Raw genomic sequence first — 22134 nt, 5'->3', positions numbered from 1 at the left:
AGAATACGAAAGAGAAGTTAAACTACACTCTCTTAGTGTTTTGGGAAGCCTGCCCCTGAAGCTACTGCTGCTTCGAGCGACACTGCAGCAGACGGTAATGTTACAGAAACTACAGAAACTGAGCCAGATGAGGCTGATGCTACTCGTTATCGTTACAAAATACATACGGGATTGTCGCTCTGGGACGGGCAAGTATAAAGCATGTATGTATGCACTGTGTTGTGTTGAATTCTTTAAACAGCGGATACTGTTTGTTTGTCCAAGAAATGTAAAGACGTAAAGAAATAATGTGTGAGTATGTTGTTAGTGATACTTAATTGAACCCCGCTGCATCAGTCTGAAGGACTGGATTGTCTCAGCCGTGTCCGCGCATGGACTCTTATCTCAGTCTATCAGCAGGCCTGCTACATTAGCCCGGGTCACCACGTCAATACAGCCTTTAGATCTCAGCGTCAAAGGTCGTCTGTTTGAACCAGACAGGACGAGACGCCGATGTCATTAAGTCTCCCAGGGTTCTCGTCCAATCACAGAGCTGCTGTGTGCTCCGGCTGGTACAGTATAGAGGACTGATAAAGAGGTAGACGGATATGACTGGGGACATATTTTCCAAATGGAAGTCACAAAGAGGAGGAATATAGAAAATGATATTCTGCAACATTTTTGTACACTGTGCTTCTCCGGCACAGTCCCCAGACCCCCAGTTGTACATTGTTTTTTTTCCTAAAAAAAAAAAATGTCATCCTATTTTGTTTTAAGAAAGACAGAGGCTCTTTGATAATGATAATCAATGATCATCAGGTCGTGGTCATTTCACATATTTCTGTGAGATCAGGTTGGCCTGTTTTCTGTCAAAGCCCAACGCCAGTGTTATGTCCCATATAACCTAACAATACTCAGAAGGGCAGTTATTTAGATTCAACACCTTTTATCATATCGTGACAATATCAAGGACATGGGTATTAGGGCTGATTATCATTAGTTTTGGTCACTATTGAAATCACGATTATTTAACACGATTACTCTGCTGCAATTATTGAATTTAAAAAACAGTTAAACAGTTAAACAAATCAACAGTGAAATTCCCCTTAATACTTTTCCCAGTGAACTTTTTGAATATCCCTTCAGAACACAAGATAAAATAAGAATTTACTCGCCAAATGTAATGTGCAAAATAATCGTGACATCGTTTTTGTGATTGTTAAAGCTAAAGTGCGTAGTTCCTGTCTCCCCTATGAGGAATTCTAAGTAATGACAACAAAACTGTCGGCTCATCCACATGATACAAGCCTTCCGTGACCGTGCACCGAGCTGATAGTCTTAATTAGCTTTGGAGCAACTCATTTGGCAATGGCTTGAATGTAACGGACCTTCATTAATATCAAAAAGTTACGCACTAAAGCTTTAAGAGCTGAAATCGAAATTGAGATCATTAATTGCACAACCCCTAATGGGTATGAGTACTCTTTAACGATATTTAATCTAACCCCAGGTTGATAAGATGTCTTGGGGGGGGGGAGCCTTTGACTGTTAATTTCACTCAGCTAGAACCATTAAATATATTTCTGAAATTGTGTCACTCAACCTTGATACAGACTTTACAACCAGCAGCATCTCAAGAATATATTTTCTTAAATAAGTCTCCTCAGACGAGGAATACGCTCATAAAATAGATTTAAATCAATAATTTTGAGGCTCTGGGCATTTGGGCAAGAAGAAGTCTGGACAAGTCTATTTTCAGTTGAACAAAACTGTGTGAATACTTTGTGTTGTCCTGAAACATTGTTACCATGGCAGCTTTTCCAATATACCTACTGGACAGTACCTTATAGGAAGCTATATTAGATCTTCCTTGCAACACATTTACAAACCTTGACACAGTTGTGAAAAAGTCAACATTTGAGCAGCAATTTCAAGGATTCTGATAAACTACATCTTAAAAGGAGCAGTATGTAGGATTCAGGGGGATCCTTTGGTAGAAATGGAATATGATATTCATAATTATGTTTTCATTAGTGTATACTCACCCGATAAATATATAACTTTGTGAATTCCCCTTCAGGAGACAAGACAAAATAAGAGTTTACTTGCAAAATGTAACGTGCAAAATAATAGTTTTTTCTCGGTTACATTGTTTTTGTGATTGTTAGGAGCCAAAATCGAAGTTGCAATAGCGATTCAAGGATTTCAAGGATTCTGATGACCTAAATCTTAAAGGAGCAGTGTGTAGGATTTAGGGGGATCTATTAGAAATTGGATATGTTTGGATATGTGTATAATCACCTGAAACTAAGAATTGTGTTCCAGTAGTTTAGAATGAGCCCTTCATATCTACATAGGGAGCGGGTCTTCTTCCAAGGAGGCCGCCATGTGGCACCGCCATGTTTTTTCAGCAACTCAGAACGGACAAACCAAACACTGGCTCTAGAGAGGACCATTTTTGCCTTTTTACGCTACCTGAAGGCCACCGTAGGTTCTACTACACACTTGGAAAGGGAGGGCAGTACTTTAGTTGGTTGCGACCTACAACCTCAGCGCTAGATGCCACTTAATCCTACGCACTGCTCCTTTAAATTATAGCTGGTTTCATGTCATAAAAAAATCCCCCTACTCTAAATTTGAGCCCAAAAAACACAGCATAGTCTATGCTATAGTGTATAAATCAATAACTGTCTCTAATTCTACCAATGATCCATTTTCTATGATAATTGAACATGAGCAGAAAAAGCTGAAGGCAGAGAACTTGACTCATTGCAGTGACAAGGAGACCTCACCTTCTGTTAATGTGACTATTTAAAATCTGGCATGAAGAATTGGAACGAAACCACCACTGATTTTGACCATGGGGGGTCCAGAGATGGGTGTGTATGTGCGTGGAGAGAAATCTGTGTGCATGTAAAAATACCAAGAGAGTATGTGTTAGGACAAGGTTGAGAAAAAAAGAGAGAGAGAGAGGAGAGGACATAATTATAATTACAGTCTTTAATCCTCTGGACACACACACACACACACTCGTATACACACACTGAGCGAGCTTTTAATTAACTATTTGGCGACAGGGGACTGTGGTATTGGGCTAATTATTTGAACCACACATCCCTGCACTCGTCTCCCTCTCTGAAACGCTTCCAGAGAGGCAGACAGGCATTGCTCGCTTTCAGCTCACCTTGTAACTGAAAGGTTTTGTGTGGCGATCAGTTCATTCCCAAATCCCTTGAAGCTGAAGTCAAAATCATCGAGGACAGCGAGCGAGCTAAAGTTAGGCTTCTTTGCTGCTACAGACTTATCCACAGTATAATACGGATTTAGTTTTAAAGGAGGACAAGGAGGCAGAATAACCGGCTGTCGCCTCCTTATTAAAGGTTTTATCTGCAGGCACAATTCAGCTCAGTTTTAACATGGTCAAATCCTAAGAGGGATTTTGTTTGCAGAATGGGTTTCCAATAGAAATACAATACAAAAATACAGTATAACACGCAGTATACTATGCAGTATGTTTGAATGCAATTTCGAACACAACCTTAGAATTGTTCTTCCTTGCCTTTAAATAGTTATGGTGATCTTTTAGGGCTACTAACGTAAGAGATCATTAGTTGTGGTTTTACTATAGTGTTTTTGGTGTCCTGTAAGTGTTAGATTGAAATGCAGCTTTAATGTTTTTCATTTGTGTGAAGATTGGATGAATATTAGATGAAGAACAGTGATAATTTCAGTCGAGGAAACATCAAATGTCTGTCTTCATCAAGTTTATATGGATTAGTGTATGTGGGTGTATTTTTAACATGTCTGATTGTGAGTGTGCATAAATGTGTGTGTGTGTGTGTGTGTGTGTGTGTGTGTGTGTGTGTGTGTGTGTGTGTGTGTGTGTGTGTGTGTGTGTGTGTGTGTGTGTGTGTGTGTGTGTGTGTGTGTGTGTGTGTGTGTGTGCGTGTGTGCGTGCGTGTGTGCCGGTGGAAGCAGCAGTCAGGTAGATGCAATCTGTTTCTAAATCAGATCTCTGTGTGATTCACTGGGTTGATGAGTCACCACAGCAACACGAGCACAGCCAGCCTTGTCTTCCAATACACCCCCAACATGCACGTACACACACACACACACACACACACACACACACACACACACACACACACACACACACACACACACACATATTTGTTACCCTGTAGCTAAGGCTCCCTGTGTTTGTTTCCAACTGTACATGTATGTGACGTTTTAGTGTGCGTTTTCATGTGTACGTATGCTTGTGTATAGGTGCTGTTATGTGTGTGGGTTTGTGAGTGTGTGTGCCCGCTCGTGTGAGTATACTAAATAATGGGATAGTGCTCCGTTCTGCAGATGTGATTTGGTGACTAATGTAGAAGCTGCTGATGTCATGTGTTTGCTTCTCCTCACTGCTGAACTCCTCATTTCCTGGGCATTCATCATTTATCAGCCAATCACCTTACACTTTCTCACACACACACACACACACACACACACACACACACACACACACACACACACACACACACACACACTCATTATCTATATTCCAGCTCAAAGATGCAGGCAGTACAATATACAGGATATAAGCTATTGGCAAGTTGCTGTTATTTAAGGAACGGAAGATGTGTGGAGCAAAGAAAGCAAGGGAAAGAAGAAGGAGAAATCATGAGATAGATGTATGATTCAACAAAGCAGCATACATGAAAGTGATTGAGGATGTGTGAAATCAAACTGGTAACAGTAGTAGTACTACTACTACTAGTAACGAGTCTCCACGTCACTTAACCTCGGTCTGCAACTGTAACTTGATCTTATTGATAGGAGCATCAGACACAAGTGGATCATGCAGTCTACATGTGTAGTCAGATTGAGTTTGGATCAAGTAAAGGCATTTAAAGGAAGGTTTGTTCTGTAGAAATACACTGTATCAGCCAAAGCTGCAGAGCGAAAAGTATCCAATCCCCACTACTGACTGTGTTTACATGGACTCCTGTAAATAATAAAATATCCAAATATTGACCAGATTCTTTAAAAAAAAAAGCTTAAATGGTAAATTTTGTTGTACTGTTCCACTCAAATTCTCCACATTTATGCTACAGAGCACAGCCTAATGAATGTCCGAAGACGACCCTTAACCCAAAATTATACTGTAAATGTCGTCGGCGCGTAGGCTACACACAGGCTAATCAGAAAGCACTAATGGTCACAACCATGTCTAGGATTTTCAGAAATATAGGGGGATCAGTGAGCGGCCCCTCCCCAAATGGCATAGCCCTGGTCGGCCTATGACATAAAGCCATCGAACACCTCTTTTTTTCTTCGTCACGTTTGGAAGCCTATCGGTAACGTTAACAGACAGTATGTGAGTCTAATGATGGAAAGCAAAAAAAGAAAAGGGAAAGGTGGCGCTGAGATGGTCAGACTCAGAAGTAAAAAAAATAGATAGTGTTGCTGTGCTGTGTGTTGTTCATTCATTCACCATCCGAACATTCAGCCCCTCCCCCCCTCCCCCTCCCCCTCCCCAGAGACATGTTAAGCTCACCAAGCAGAACGTTGATGTTGGACAATTCTGCAAAATCCCAGTTTACAATCAGTGACAACATTTCTTTTACTTTCGCAGCCAATGCTTCTTCATTAATTATTCAAGAAGAAGGTATGGTTACATTTATGCAGCGAAAACTGTTGTTTGGGGAAAAATTGTTGGCAAGGTAAAAAAAGAAAAAGAAGAACATGACAGCTGAAGTGAAACAGGACACAAACCTGAGGCCTTAAAGAAAAATGTGTTAGATGCCCATCCAACACCCTCTGCACTGATATTTGGCATTGGACGCAAGTTGTGGACTGCTGTTAAAGATTGTGTGTCCCTCTGATTTAAGGTTTTTATGCACTCTGTTGAATATTTGTCGTAAAACATGCACAGAAGCACTTCTGCCCTCAGAGTGTGTATCATCCTCTGCAACGTTTACGCGGAATGTGCAAGCATGTGTAAGTGCATACTTGTGTGTGTACACGAGTGTGTACGTGTGTTCAGCAAGTGACAGGGGAGGTGGGGATGTTTAGAGATTTATGGCTAAGGTGAACGTTTGTGTGTGTGTGTGTGTGTGTGTGTGTGTGTGTGTGTGTGTGTGTGTGTGTGTGTGAGAGAGAGAAGACGGAATAGTCGGTCATCAGTTCTCTTGACAGTTTTACGGCTGCTGAGCTAGCAGGACGCTGCGGGATGTTAGTTAGCCCACCTCTTCACACATCAGACTTGTGTGTGAGCACTGTATGTGACGGTGCGTGTGTGTACTATGTTGGATGCTGAGTCCTGCAGCCTGCAGCTCATTGACATTCCATCAGATCTCATTGACTCTGCCTGTTCCACGTGCTGTTTGTGTGTGTGTGCATCAACACTGTGTTTGTATATGAGGTTATCATGTAGATTTGGCCAAGTCTTCTGATATCTTATTAAGCAAGTTTTAGCAGGGAGGATTGTTTTCATACGTTCAAACAACGTTGGTAAACCTAACTATTTCAGTCTTTTAGAAAAATGAAAAGCAGGGGCTTATTTCAGTACTATAGTCCACCAAATAATTTGGAAGAAATTGGTTGTAAATCAGGCACAGCAACTTCTCTACCTGCAGTAGCCTCTACAGACCAGAATGCTATGAAGCTAGAATATATATATATATATATATGCTTAGACCCTACCGCTAAATGCCATACATTAACACTCATACGCTACGCCAGCATCATGTCTCATGTCACCTTTTATACCACTGTAGTGTCTCTGTGATATTGTGCTCAGCAGCAACAATTCTTCAGGAAATCAATTACATATAACGCCTGAAATGCACTTGCAGCAGTTACAGCAACAAAGCTATATTGTACCACCGCGCTGCGTGTTTGCTAACTTAGTATCAGCAGAAGAAGACCAGCTACACCTTAGGCTGGGTATTGTTTAAAAAATTACAGTACAAATTCTAGTGCCGTTAAAAGTGATACTGAATTCAATTTTCATAATAAAACCAGCATTTGTTTCAAGTAGGTGAAATTTGCTTCTTTGAACAGAAGGGATACTGTGTTCCCATCCAGGCTATTTGATAATATGTTAAGTTTGTTGAATGGCATTATGGGAAAAGGTAGAATATTCTGTTTTCAACCAAAGGTACGGTAGACAAGATTGTCTGATTGTTGAGTCAAAGGGAATGCATCAGCACATATCACTGAGTAACTCCTCAAATGCCTCAGAAAATGACAGATTGATCGTATCCAACTATTGCTTTGTCACTGATTATGGGATGCACTGATTGCATTTTTTCTCTACTGATACTGATTTTGACGAGAACATACGGACTAATGGCCGAGAAGTGGATTTTGTTGCAAAGTGTTTATGGAATAAATGGACGCTTGTTTCTGTGACTTAAGGTCTTTGCAGAAATCAAACGTAACTCTTGTGAATCCAAGCTGAATTTAATGTCTCAAATCATAGAGTTTCTGTATTCCTTTTACAATAAATGGAGACATTCAGATTAGGGCTGGACATTATATCGATATTATATTGATATCGTGATATGAGACTAGATATCGTCTTAGATTTTGGAAATCGTAATATCTTAAATGGCTTAAGTGTTGTCTTTTCCTGGTTTTAAAGGCTGCATTGCAGTGAAGTGATGTCATTTTCTGTGTTACCAGACGGTTCTAGCTCTTCTATTATTTTTACCTTTACCCACTTAGTCATTATATCTACATTACTGAAGATTATTTATCTTAAATGTCATTGTGAAGATATTTTGTTAAAGCACCAATTGTCAACCCTATAATATCGCCACAATATCGACATCGAGGTATTAGGACAAGAATATAGCAATATCTGATTTTCTCCATATCGCCCAGCCCTAATTCAGATACACCAACATTCTTTTTAGACTTGTGACTAATGTCGACTGTAAACCTGTGGAGGGTTCATGAAGTAGACAGTGACAGAGTCAGTGTTCAATATGTAGCAGTCACGTCTGGCCTATACCTGAGCTTTTTCATAGGATCAGTGCTGGTGCAGTGCTGATCCAGTGTATTTGATCGACGCATCATCAGAACCCTTTGAAAGCAGACATGTTCTGTTATGAAATATCCACCGCTGCCGTTTAGACAATCCTCTTGGTATTTTCATGTTGGAACCAACAGTTTAGCTGGTGGCTCACTGAGCATGCTCGAGGCGCTCTCTCTCTCTCTCTCTCTCTCTCTCTCTCTCTCACACTCTCTCTCACACATACACACACACACACACACACACACACACACACACACACACACACACACACAGACACACACACACACACACACACACACATATGCAGACACTTACTGCAGCTGCTTCAGCAGAACTAAAATGGAGATGGTACATGTAGTTGTGTGTGTGTGTGTGTGTGTGTGAGAGAGAGAGCTTCTCCTTGTCTGCTGACAGTAACCTACTTTTATGGAGCCCACTCACTCAGAATGATAAAAATACTGCAATTCTCCCTCCTCTTCTTCCTTCTCTCTGTCTATCTTTACTTCCATCTCCTCCTCCACCCGTCTCTGCCTCTCCTTATCCTCCCCTTTCCCTCCTCTCCTCTACCCCATCACTCCCTCCATCTCTTCCTCTTTACATAGCTATTTCTCCATTTTTTCTCAATCTCTCCCTGCATCCCTCCACCTTTCCATCCTTCTCACCTGCTACCCATCGAACACTTTGTCTTCCATTACTGCTCCCTTACCGTAACCTTCCATCTCTTCATCCTTGCTTTCTCCTCTTCCTTTGTCCCATATTCACTTCATTCTTCACCTTTTATTGCCCTCCTTCCTTTACTACAGAACCTCTATTTCACCCACATTCTCACCTTTACCTCCTACTGTCCCTCGCTTTCTTCTCTTCTCTTCCTTTTATTTTCACTCTATCCTCCCTATTCATTTCTTAGTTACCTTCTCTTTTCCTTCCGCTTCCCTGCTTTCGTTTCTCCAACCATTTCTTTTTCACTTCCTTTTCCTCCCTCCATTCCTCCTCTAGCCGATTCTTAGTTATTCATCCGTCCCGTTTTCTTTTTATTCTGGTTCCTCTCTCTTCTCATTTCTACCCATTTTCTCCTTTTTTATTGGTCTTTCACTCACTCATTCTTCCCGTCCAAGTGAAGAGATTCTGCAGCCGTCGGCCTCGCTGAGTTAAGATTGTTCGATGGAGGGAGTGAGAGAGAAGGAAGGGAACAAGGGGCGGAAATAAAGAGAGGAAGTAGGGATGGGAAGGAACAGTAGAAGAGTATCTTTTGGCACGAGTGGTCCTTTTAAATGAATAATTAGAAAGAAGGATGGATTTGGGAGATTTTTTTATCTGATATCTGATATTCAAAATGTTAAATAATGACCATAATCATAATTTAAATAAATCATAGTGAAGATAAACTCATTTTATTTTACATAGCAGAAAGAAAGGTAGCCAATCAGTGACTTACTCAAAAGAGAAGCTGATCTTGAAATTGGAGATATGGAATAAAGCCTATTTCTTCTAGTGGTTGTTTATGATTATGTCAACCAGAGATCATATTTATCCACCTTTAAAGGAACAACGCCGACTTATTGGGACTTTAGCTTATTCACCGTAACCCCCAGAGTTAGATAAGTCCATACATACCCTTCTCATCTCTGTGCGCATTGTAGCTCTTTCCGACGGCTCCACCGGTAGCTTAGCCTATAGCACGGATCCTGAAGGTAACAGGTTCCATCTAGCCTACTGCTCCGAATAAGTGACAACATAACGCCAACATGTTCCTATTTACATGTTGTGATTTGTATAGTCACAGCGTGTACAAAAAACAAGGTCACATGAGACACAGCCATCTTCTAACCGTATATAAACTGGGAACTATATTCTCAGAAAGGCGAAGCATTTCTACTCTCTGTCCGGTGCTTCTCAGGTGCTAGCATATCACTCCGCCCAAGTAGCAGAAGTAGCAGTGCTTCACCTTTCTGAGAATATAGTTCCCAGTTTATATTATGTTTAAAACATGTTTGTTGATTTGATGATTTCTTGTGGCTTCTTACTCTTCAGTATTTAAGCCAATAGTCAATTTGTTCCCCACTGTACAGTGATCCTCACTTTGTTTCCCATCCAAACTCTCCAGGAGCTCATTTTGGTTTTATTCTTCAGATTTGAAATGGAAACCTCAGCGCTGCGATGGTAACCAGGGAGTTTTGTGTCGTTCTTGGCTATTTTATTGCACTTTGTTGGATTGTTAAAGCTGCGTCAGGAGTTTTAGTGGAAATAAGAAACTAAACTTTATGTCCTCTACGGTCGGTAAATTATTTCAGCCACCCCATTTAATAATTCAGAAGACGACTAGATTTTTGAAATAGAACAGGACTCCAGATGATGGTTGACCTACAAAAGAAGCTGCTTACCTGCCAGAGTTAAAACCAGCATATACTGTATAGCAGTGGTGGCTGCTGGGGGTTTATCATGCCCATTTTTTATTGATCTCCTCCTTTTTCTTTTTTTGCATCACACATGGTATTCATGTCTTTTGTTACACATTGCACATTCTTATATTTCCATATTTTCTTATTTTTCTATCATGTAGGCTATTTGTCTCTGTATATTAATATTGTAGTCATATGTTTTAACAGATACTTTTGTTTTTCTTATGTTTTTTTGCAGTATACTTTACACTGTCTAAATGACCCCATTTCCCATGGCGATAATTAAAATCTAGTCCACTGTAATCTAATGTCTATTCTGACAGTTTCTGACAGTAAATTAAAGTAAGCTAGGTCCTAGCTAACTGAGGAGATAACCAGTGTGTGTGTGTGTGTGTGTGTGTGTGTGTGTGTGTGTGTGTGTGTGTGTGTGTGTGTGTGTATGTGTGTGTGTGTGTGTGTGTGTGTGTGTGTGTGTGTGCGTGCGTGCACAGCTTTCACACAGATGAGACTCTTTCCCTAAGTTGCATCATGGAAGATGCTGCAAGTGTTTGTGTGTGTGTGTGTGTGTGTGTGTGTGTGTGTGTGTTCTGTGTGAATAATTTGTTTGTGTACTTAAGAATGCATCCATGTGTGTATTACTAGGCATGTGTGTGTGGTTTCCATTCAAGTTTGAAAATGGTGGATACAATGGCTCAGCCCAGTAAGAAGGGAGAGAGTGATGGAACGTGTGTGTGTGTGTGTGTGTGTGTGTGTGTGTGTGTGTGTGTGTGTGTGATAGAGGGAGGGAGAGAGAATCTATGCAGTTCTCATTACCAGCCTGCAAAGTGGCACAGCAGTTATTCGGCAAAAAAACAAGCTACTTCCACAAATCAAAAAGAGCTGGGGTCAGGGGAAAGAGAGAGAGAGAGAGAGAGAGAGAGAGAGAGAGAGAGGCGCTCCCTTTTATCTTTCACATGTCTATATATAGCGGTTTATGGAGGAAAAGAGTGGAGCAGGATAGGAGAGAGGAGGGGAAGTGGAGGTAGAGGAGAAGAGGATTGGGAGAGAAGGCAAGATGGCTGAATAAGAACAGAGAAGGAAGGACATATGTAGAGCGATTTTCAGGGGGGTTTTTTAGGGTTTGAAAGAAAAAGAAATAGAGGAGTATTCAACCAGCTGAGACTGTCTGCAGCCACTCTGAGGACCCTAGAGAAGGTGAAGGCAGTTGGAGGGGTAAACAGGAGACGTAGGAGAGGAGAAGATGAAACTTTAAGCATGTGGGGAAAAGGTTGTTGCCACAGCTGCAAAAGCTGCAGGATACAGCATAGAAATATAGCTAAAATAAAATAAATGAAGCTTTGCGTTCTTGCGTTAGTTCAGGCAGAGCACTGAAGTCGTGCTGGTATTGGCTCATTCGTAGCATGTGGGGCAAGTAACTTACAATCATATGAATGCAGATGTACAGCACGGGCATTATAACCTGACACTTAGCACTGTTTACTCTGCTGATTACGCTCATGCAACTGCTGTTTGCTGCCACAGCTCCGTCCACCATCCCAACCTCATTCTGTTGTATTTTGTATTGTTGATTTACCTATGATTTATATTCATGTACTGTATGTTTATTAAAGTGCCTATATTATGGAAAAAAATCACTTTTTCTGGGATTTGGGGTGTTATTTTGTGTCTCTGGTGCTTCCACACGCATACAAACTTTGAAAAAAAATCCACCCATGCTGTTTAGAGTGAGATACTGGTTTCTGAATGTGTCCTGCCTTCAGTCTCCGGGTGAGCTGTTCAAAATCTGCACGGCTTTCTACGTCACTAGCCGAAACGACGGGCCTAGGGGGCTAACCCTTAGCATGCTAGCTCGTTCTCAATGGCAAAACACTGCTACAACACACACAAATTCATCCTAATCTACAAAATAAATTGTATAGAACTGCTTACATGTCCCTGTTCTGCAGGTATTCCACGCAAAGTTGGAAGTGCGCACTCATTTAGAAGACGTCTCCCGGCTAATCCTGCCTTATACAGGCCGAAGTTGGAGAAACAGCTAGCTAGCTGATGTAATCCTTACTTAGCTACTGGGCATGCGCGACTGACAACAAAGATCTTACAGAAGTTGAGATGTCTCACTCTGTAGCTAAAACAGAGACCTGACACAGTGAAAAGAGGAGCTGCAGCAATGTGCAGTACAACAGAAATATGGTGTTTTTTGAAAATTAAACCATGTAAACCTATTCTGGTACAATCTCAAAATTACAATTATGAACCTGAAAATGAGCATAATATGGCCACTTTAAGGGGGATTGGGTCTCTCAGCAGAATCCACGTAGCTGTTCGGATTCTTTGACAGCTCTCTCAAACAACAGATCTGACTCTATAATCGTTTACTGTTCCTAGATTTCTTTAAATAAATTAGTGTTTATGAGAAAACAAAAAAGATTAGAAAAATGCTATTGGGATCGTGCTGTAACATGCTGCAGAAAGAGAGAGTTAACAAAGAAAGAAGTTGAATGTTTTCCCACTGACTTCAATACATTTGACCCAAAACCCACCCAAATGTGACGCGCACAAATTAACTTTAAAAAAAAAGAGACCTGATTCAAAAGGGATCTAAATCAACTGTAATTAGCCTATAGAATATTATCTGGACCCGATCCAGGGTTGGGTTTCGGATTCTGAGCGAACCCATGAAGACCTGTTTCTCGTAGCTTTTGTCTTGACGTTCAGTGTCTGCCACTTGCAATTATTTGCAATGTTCTTGTTTCACACAGTAATAATAAGCTCAACGTGAGTCTTGTCACTCTTTTATGATTGCTATCACACTACACATATCATGTCATTTTAAAATCTGGATCACAAACAGCTAATGTACAGTACTACCACATTCGCTGTAATTTTTGAGAGCATCTCAACACTGGATCGTGTATGGACCGAGAATATTTCTGTGGTTATCTCTCTGGGTCTGTTGTACTTCTTACCACACCCCGAATCACAGCTGGCCGTGGTCAAATGTGATGTGTTGTGACCACACCCAGCTGTGATGTAGCATTGCACTAAAACACAATGTGAAGTGCCGTACTAGTACAATGTCAGTTGCAGAGCATGTGGCGCCTGCTACATGTAGATGGCTGCTTGAGCAGAATAATTAGACTGGGTGTAGATATTTGTGAACGCACGCGGCTTGCGTCTTCGCCTCATCTTGCGCTGAATCTGCAATTGTTGTTCTGTTTACCTTTTTTCAAGTTGATCTTATATGCATTTGTGCTCTAGTTTTCACTTTGCATTCAGTTTCAACACACTTTAACGACACGAGTAAAGAAAATGCGAGTGAGTGACATTTAGACTCTTTAAAACCATAATCGGAATTAATATTTTGAGAATATCGAACCGTGTATGTACCTGCTTCCTTCTCAGCCCTGCGTGTTTGTGAATAAAGATGGAGGGAGAATGAGAGAGCGAGGGCAATAGAGCGAGCGAGTGCTTGCGTCACTACCATAAAGGAACTGACTCTTGCTGAGTCAAGTGCTACACAGTTTCATTTATTTGATAAAGCTTCATTTGGTGTGATTTAAAATCTCCCCCTCATCAGGCTCGGCTCCCCTAAAGCACAGCCTCAGCGCCATGCCAAAATGCCTCATCAGCTGAAAACACACACACACACACACACACACACACACACACACACACACGGACAAGCAAACTGGTACACAAGGACATTTTTCACAGGATGACTTAGACTGAGGCACATTTAAAAAGGTGTGGGTAGTTTTGTGGAGGTTGTGGCTTGTAGTGGGTAGCTGGAAGAGGAACCTTTAGCAGGTAGATAGTTTATTGTCTTCATGGAGGACATTCTTCACCACTGTAAGGGTGTAGGAGCAAATTTCTCTCTCTCTCACTCACCCTCACCAAATATACCCTCTATGCCTGCTGGGTTAGAGTATAACTGCGATAGTGGGAGGGAAATTAATACATATCTTGAAAAGGTAAAGCCATCCGAAATAAAAATGATCAAATGTTTGATGTACTGGACTGGTTAGTGTTCTGTGGACATTAAAATGTGGCCGGAATTTGAGTTTATTTGGGAACACTGCATGTGCATCCCCTCATAGCTAAAAAAAAACAAAACAATAGGCTAGCTAAATAGCCTAGTGAATTCAGCTTTTTCATCCCAGCCAAATTGGTAAAAGTACCTCTAAAATTATATTCCGTATATCTGTGTATTTTTTTTATGGGCAAAAAAACTGTAACTTGCCTGCAGTAGTTTTCTATGTAAGCGTTCATGACTGTCAGGAGATCGGATGTAATACCATGGGTGGCGATCAGACACACCAGCCAATCAGACGCAAGCTGAGGCGGTGCTTAGATCATGTAAGGTGCGCTGTAAAGGCATTGCAGTGCGTTTGGGATGTCACTATTAGGTCTGTTGTATTAGGATAGATTAGATAGTTATTAAAGGAGCGTATATGAAAAAAATACAAGATCCGTAATACAGCAAGATATTGGTTTGAGAGTGCTAAGGACACCACATAAAGTATTCAGGCATGAAGGAAACTGGCAAAATGAGCAGAAACAATCCTGTGACTCAATCAGGGCGTGTCAGAAGGTCCCCCGTCCTGGGACCACACTGGACTCCGGGGGACTGAGGCAAAGACGTTTCAACTCGAACCTTGCTAATCCCAAATCCCCAAGAACACAAATTGTTCCGTGTAACTGAGTTTTTTTTTTTATTTTTACAAGGACAGAGCCTTAATGCTTGAAGGGTCAGTTCACCATAATCACAAAATTACCGTACTTGCACAGTTCTCCCTCAACCTCTTGGTATGCAGCCATTTTGCAGTCTTGCCTGAAAAATGGAGCATTTGCATAAATACCAATAATCTCTCTCTCTCTCTCTCTCTCTCTCTCTCTCTCTCTCTCTCTCTCTCTCTCTCTCTCTCTCTCTCGCTCTCTCTCTCTCTCTCTCTCTCTCTCTGTAATAAGTTAATACACTTTCTGGCAGAATCATAGTGAGTGTGAGTGTGTGTATACACAATAATAGGCAATAGAGCAACAGAATAATGCTGATGTGGGTATTCCCTTTCTCCCTGTGTGTGTGTGTGTGTGTGTGTGTGTGTGTGTGTGTTTGTATTTGTGTACCAAAGCATTACCTGTGCATATCAATGCATTAGTTAGTGTAATAATGTCTGCTTACACATGTGTGTGTGTGTGTGTGTGTGTGTGTATGTGTATGTGTGTGTGCGTAATGCCTGTGTTCATTCTGTTTGCATACATGCTTTATGTGTGTGTGTGTGTGTGTGTGTGTGTGTCTGTGTCTGTGTTTGCTTTGAGTAGCCGCCTGCAGTGGAAAGAAGAGATAAAGAGTGAAAGGAGGAGAGACTGTGTGTGTGTGTGTGTGTGTGTGTGTGTGTGTGTGTGTGTGTGTGTGTGTGTGTGTGAGGTCAGTGTATTTGGCAGGGCTTGTTTGTGGCCATCAGAAAGCCATTTTAATTAACGAGAGAGGAACACGTACACACACATTTTTGCAGTGCTCACCAATAATGCTGTTGCCAAAAAATTCTGCTCTCTAATTGCTTCCAATTTCTTTCTCTCTCAACAAGAAGGAATAGGGTGAAGTGGGAGATGGAAAAAGAAAAAGTGAGGAGAAAAGAAAGCCAGTGAGGGATGAGGGGAGGAAAAGGAGTGCAGGAAGAAGGAAGGGTGACTTACACTTTGCAGTCAGCTGCAGGAAGAAAGGGATAAGGCAAGGGGTAAGAAAAAGCGTTAGGAGTATGAAAAAGAAAAATTATGGGTGTAAAAAGTGTGAGGGAGAAAGGAAAATCAATAATGATAAGGAGGAGTAGGAAAAGACAGAACTGAACAGAAAAGAAAAACAAAACAGATATAGAGAGAAAAACACACACACACACACACACACACACACACACACACACACACACACACACACAGATAGAGGGAGTGTTACCTCCTGCTTTCAGCAGGTTGTTAGGCCAGCAGAGTGTGTGTCTGCTGAATAATAGATGGTGTAGCAGGGCAGCATGTAGTCTGAAGACACACACACACACACACACACACACACACACACACACACACACACACACACACACACACACTGTGAGCTGTATACGGTTACTTTAAATTGAAAACTAAATCCAGCAAGTTGTTCATACTATGCTTACTTATAGTGATTTGAAGAAAAAAACGAGAAGAATAGGCAGGAGTGCAATGTGATTAACTTAAATAAAATCAAAATAAATTCATAATTCCCACTCTTGCGTATTATACTGTATATTCTGCAGTAAGAAACACAAACTGCTCACTGTGAGTCTTTCCACAGGATGGCAGCATGTTAGCAACGGCTGTGCATTGCATGCCAGGTATTACAATAAATAAGAAGAAGACTGGCTAAAAATATCTCTTAAACATTAAAAGAAAAGACAAAGTGGCTTTTTTTCTTACAGTTTACAGTATATTGGAGAGATAAGTTGGTTATGTATAGTAGATCAGCCCCTGCACTTTATGTTTTGTTTTTGTTACTAATTCTATTCTAATTCTAACAACCTTGCTAGAATCACAGCTGTAGTGATATGACACAGGCCTTTGGTGTGGGAGATCTGGGTTCAAATCCCACTGTGATACATCAACCAATGTGTCCCTGAGCAAGACACTTAACCCCTAGTTCCTCCAGAGGTGTGCGACCTCTGATATATATACCAATTGTAAGTTGCTTTGGTTAAAAGCGTCAGCTAAATGACATGTGATGGGATGTAATGTTATGGAGGCAAGAAGTTGAGTCTTATGTCCTTGAGCGGGGATTTAGACCAAAAACAGCCCTACGGTAAACGGTGCAGAGGGCTGTGTTGGTGGGGGCATTTTGTTTAATGTACCAATGAAACAGGAAATACGATCCAAGAACTTCAGTTTAAGTACAGATTCTTTTTTTTTCCACGATTAACATGTTTAAGTGCAGATTATTGTGCTTAAAGCATAGTATGTATAAAAGAAGTGGACGTAGCCACCTTGACGTCCATGTGTGACGAGAGTGTGGAGCTAGAGAGAAGCCTTAACAGCAAGATATTCTAGGTGACCAAAATGTTACAATTAGCTTTCATGAAGTGCAAACACACTTTGAAAGGGTCAAAGTTTAGTACGGAAACACGGAAACAACACCCAAAAACAAGTTCACAGCTGTTTAAATGTACACAGTACCATGGATACGCGTTGATTTTTTTTTATTATTTATTTTTTTTATTTTTTATTTTTATTTTATTTTTTTTTTGTCTCAAGTTTTGCTCCTAAATGACATTCGGGTAGGTCCCATCCTGTTTCCAGGGCTGCATCTTCCACAGGTGGGTGCGTTGTTGTGTTTTCTAGTCAGCATGTGCAGTGTAGTTCAGCATTGTCTTGTTAGTGTGTACTCCGCAGACTGACCTGTCTCATCCTTTCACATCAACCAGCAGCCTCTTCTCCCTCATACACACACACACACACACACACACACACACACACACACACACACACACACACACACACACACACACACACACACACACACACAGAGGCCGTCCTCCGGCCATAGTGTCAATGTCAACGTTGCTTCTGGTAAACACGACAATAGACACGTACTCTCACCAAACACAAACACACACACACACACACACACACACACATACAGGCTAACAGGATAATGACTGGCCAATTAGGCCCAGGCTTGATCTGTCTGGATGTATCCAGTCATCTTAGCCCCTCCAGCGGCCATTACTCAGGCATGGACACACACATAACGCGCACACACACACACACACACACACACACACACACACACACACACACACACCACAACACATACAAACACACTTGACTGGATGGAGCTCTGTGAAGAGCTGGCTGCTCCACCAGGCGACCTCTGTTAGTCAGCCTGTGTGTGTGTGTGTGTGTGTGTGTGTGTGTGTGTGTGTGTGTGTGTGTGTGTGTGTGTGTGTGTGTGTGTGTGTAGGAATTTTATTCTCACGTACCGCTTTGAAATACTGACCGTTTTCAGTTTCAATTGAATAATGTCAGTCATTGCTGCTCCTCTGGTGCGTCTGACTTTCAGGCTGAAGGAGTGCAGAAGCAAAGAATTATAATGTGATGTGCTCACCAGTCTTTCCTCAAGCTTTTTTTAAGTTGTCTGTTATTTATCAAACTCATGTCTGTGTCTGAAACATGTAGTGTTTTGTGAATGGATAGGCACATAGAGCAGTGTCATGCATATGGGGACAACAAGGGTTTAGATGCAGTGTAAAATCAAAGTCAGCTACCGTAGAGTTCAAGCGGAGTTAAGTGTATTTACAAAGATCTTAAAACAAACACATGAGTCACAATGCTCTTTGCAGGAAAACCACAGATGCAAAAACACATAAAACAAAAAGAATCAGACCAACAAATAGTCTCAGTAGGTCCTATTTTCTATCTTTTATGTGAACTTGAACTTTAACATACGGTAAGAGAATCAAATAGACATTTGGGGTCAGAAAATAATGCCAGACAGACTATTCAATGCAATTTTGAAAATGTCATGACTCGCGGATCAAGAATAATTCATTTTTTAATGCAATTTTACCTTTATTGGACAGTTTGACATTAGATATTGTAAGAAATATATGGAGAGAGAGAGAGAGAGAGAGAGAGAGAGAGAGAGAGAGAGAGAGAGAAAAAAATGTCTCAAAGGTTCCCTGGACAGACTGGTGGTACCTGTCTCCGGGTGTGAATGTATACGAGGTGTGTGTGTGTGTGTGTGTGTGTGTGTGTTTCTGAGTATGTGTCTTGTTGGTGATGTTGGCCTTAACTCCAGCTGCACTCCGTTTGAATGGATGATCCTTACCACCATCATTGCAAACTGCATCGTCCTGGCTCTGGAACAGCACCTTCCTGATGGAGACAAGACGCCTCTGTCTGAACGACTGGTAACACAAACACACACACACACACACACACACACACACACACACACACACACACAAAGCAGCACGTACAAACATGCACACATAGGCAGTATGTGTACTTGTAGAAAGGCTTGAAAACTGAGACATTTGACACACAAGACAAACATTCACAGAGCACACACAGGCACAAATAAACACACAGTACACAATCACGGATTCTCACATGGTTGAAATTTTACAGTACAAAAACGGTCAAATTTTGTATCATATCCTAAAAAAACTGACATTCCCATCTTACAGTCAGTGGCTATCTTTTTATTTAAACATTTCCCAATAAACAAACTCCATGTGAACAAAAAAATCACCCACAATCTGCCTGTCACTAACCCTTTTCTTCTTTTATCCATCCCCTCCTCTGGAATTCCTCTGCTCTTTCTACTCTCCTCACCTAATCTACCCCTTACTCCTTTTTTCATTCCTTCTCCTGTTTTCTGTCTCTCCTCTGCTCTCCCCCCCCGCAGGAGGAGACGGAGCCCTACTTCATAGCCATCTTCTGTTTTGAATCGGGGATAAAGATCCTGGCTCTGGGTTTTGCGTTACATAAGGGCTCCTATCTGAGGAACGGCTGGAACGTCATGGACTTCGTGGTCGTGCTCACCGGGTGAGTCCTCATTTTAGTAACTTTACTTTTTGTAGCTCTTTTCTTTATGTCTTTAACTTTCTTTGTGGGAAATACAGTATTTGTCATTGAGTCATGTGAGTTTTAACATGTTATTTTTAGTTCTATGTTTCTACTTGTTGTCCACGCGGTGCCTAATGTGTACCTCCCTCTGGACACTGAAATGTGTAGGATGTGTTTCCATGGCTATCTGTCCCACTTTAGCGCTGATTACTTGGGGAAATCAGGTTGAGCCTTTTTAGGTTCAAACCCATATTAAATTTGTGCCGGTTTAATATTATTATTATTTTTTAAGTTTCCTCTCAGACTCTAAAGTGAATAATTGGGTTTTTATTTAATTTATACAGGGGCGTAGCACAAAATTCTGGGCCCTGTAGAAAGGCATTTTCTATGGGCCCCTTCCCGCAACTACAGCTATTCATTCTAGCATCTTTTTGGGCCCTCCTCACATGAGGGCCCTGGGTACTCAGTCCCCTTTTTCCCCCTAGTCCGACGCCCCTGGCTTTACACAACCGGAAGGGAACTTTTGTTAAACAAACACAGCAAAGGGTTCACAAGGCCAAAAAGTCTACTTTATTCAACTGGGTTTCTCTTCATCCTTTAATCTGATGGAGGAAGATTTCCACTTCAAACACATTTCTGAATCCAAAAGTTTCTGCCAAAAGCAGGTGCTGTGATCAGATGATTAAAGTCCCTTTCAGCCCACTGAGTTAAAGGATCACTGTTAATATGTACGTATGTAATATGTAAAGAAACTTCTGCTCCACAACAAACCTCCAGGACAAATGGCTTACTGGTCACTGCACCTAATATACTGCGTGGTGTGTGCATTTCTGTAAGTGTATTTTCAAGTTTAAAGTGGCTCACTGATATATTTTTCCTTTCTTATAACCTTGAACACGTTACATATGCGTTGTGGTTTTTATTCATATTCTCACATTCACCTCCCGTGAATGCCTTTTACTTTCTGTTTTTAATTGTCAAGAAATAGTGGGAAGTGGTCTGCTTTTACCAAGGGGGTAAGCAAGCATCCGGAGATCGTACCTCGTATGGGGAGATTCTGAGGCTAACAAGCCATCACATTCCGCTAGCGTTCTATTGACTCCCATTCATTTTGGCGTCACTTTGACAGAGAATAACTTTACATCTGAAGCATTTAAAGACTCTATTTGTCCATTGTTTATTTCTAAAAAAAACACGACAATGTATAAAAGGCTCCATTACCTTGTATCTCACGTTATGGCCCCATAGCAGACGTTTTTGTAAAAATAGGCTAACGATTGTGTCATAACCACGCGACTTTCTGTCGCACAGTAGATAAATTACTGTATAGTCAGGAGAAGCTCACAGGCAATCGGGGAGCCCATAGAGAGTCCACAAAAGCATTGGAACAAAATATTTCAGCAACGTTTTGATGGACTGGAAATACTTCGGTATATGGCAAGTGAATTCATATGAAGTAACATTTATCCACGATCCACTTTATCCACAAGATTCAGAATGATTCAGATTTTTCTTGGCACAGCTACCAGAAGACTTACAACTTTCAGACAGGTTGCTCACGTCACATCTACTTCGTCAAGCTCAGTTTGAGGCTGCGCAGTAACGCTCAGCCCTCACAGGAAAAGTGCTTCTAATTGACTTCATTGGTCTCCCGTCGAAGTCTTTGACGTCGCCGTGTCCATTTCTTTCACTGTCAAACGTTATTTGAGTTGTCCTTACCATGAGAGGACTCTGTGTACTGTAACCAGTGCTGAACAGAGACATATGACAGCAGGAAACAGAAGACAACATGTAATGTATGGGGACATCAAATCTGGGTGAAAAAGACCTTTATTAAAATCTGAGTTTTTTGTAGTAAAAATCTTTACATAGGCCTACTGAAAATAATGAGTGTTACCTACTCATCACTTAATTTGAGTCTGTTACTGTGTGTGTGTGTGTGTGTGTGTGTGTGTGTGTGTGTGTGTGTGTGTGTGTGTGTGTGTGTGTGTGTGTGTGTGCGGGTGGTAAGGGTTGTGGTGTTTGTTGTGTGATCTAAATATGGCTGCCTGAGAGAGAAAGGGGGGATGGGTGGAGATATAGTGTTTGTCAAGGGGAAAGACTGAAATACAGACAGACATGTAGAAGATGCAC

The 22134-nt window shown here is 41.3% G+C and overlaps 1 protein-coding gene and 1 long non-coding RNA gene across 24 annotated transcripts in view; one reads left to right on the top strand and one right to left on the bottom strand.

Annotated features, from left to right (window-relative positions):
- Window positions 1-22134, top strand: part of cacna1ab (calcium channel, voltage-dependent, P/Q type, alpha 1A subunit, b) — a 159255-nt gene that overhangs the window by 23193 nt on the left and 113928 nt on the right. For all 23 annotated transcript variants that reach the window (XM_031288753.2, XM_031288750.2, XM_036000915.1 and 20 more), the window contains exons 2-3: window positions 19235-19340; window positions 19841-19980. In XM_031288753.2, coding sequence (XP_031144613.1) covers window positions 19235-19340; window positions 19841-19980 — 246 coding nt within the window. The remainder of the gene's footprint in view (window positions 1-19234; window positions 19341-19840; window positions 19981-22134) is intronic.
- Window positions 8537-21780, bottom strand: LOC116042559. The gene is made up of 3 exons (XR_004103254.2): window positions 21489-21780; window positions 11573-11575; window positions 8537-8547 (listed from the first exon to the last, which is right to left on the bottom strand). It is a non-coding gene; the product is annotated as an uncharacterized LOC116042559 (long non-coding RNA).

This window comes from Sander lucioperca, chromosome 4 (genome assembly GCF_008315115.2).
Source record: "Sander lucioperca isolate FBNREF2018 chromosome 4, SLUC_FBN_1.2, whole genome shotgun sequence".
Lineage (NCBI taxonomy): Eukaryota > Metazoa > Chordata > Actinopteri > Perciformes > Percidae > Sander > Sander lucioperca.
Note: the sequence above shows the minus strand (reverse complement) of the source record. Positions and strands in the feature narration are given on the sequence as shown.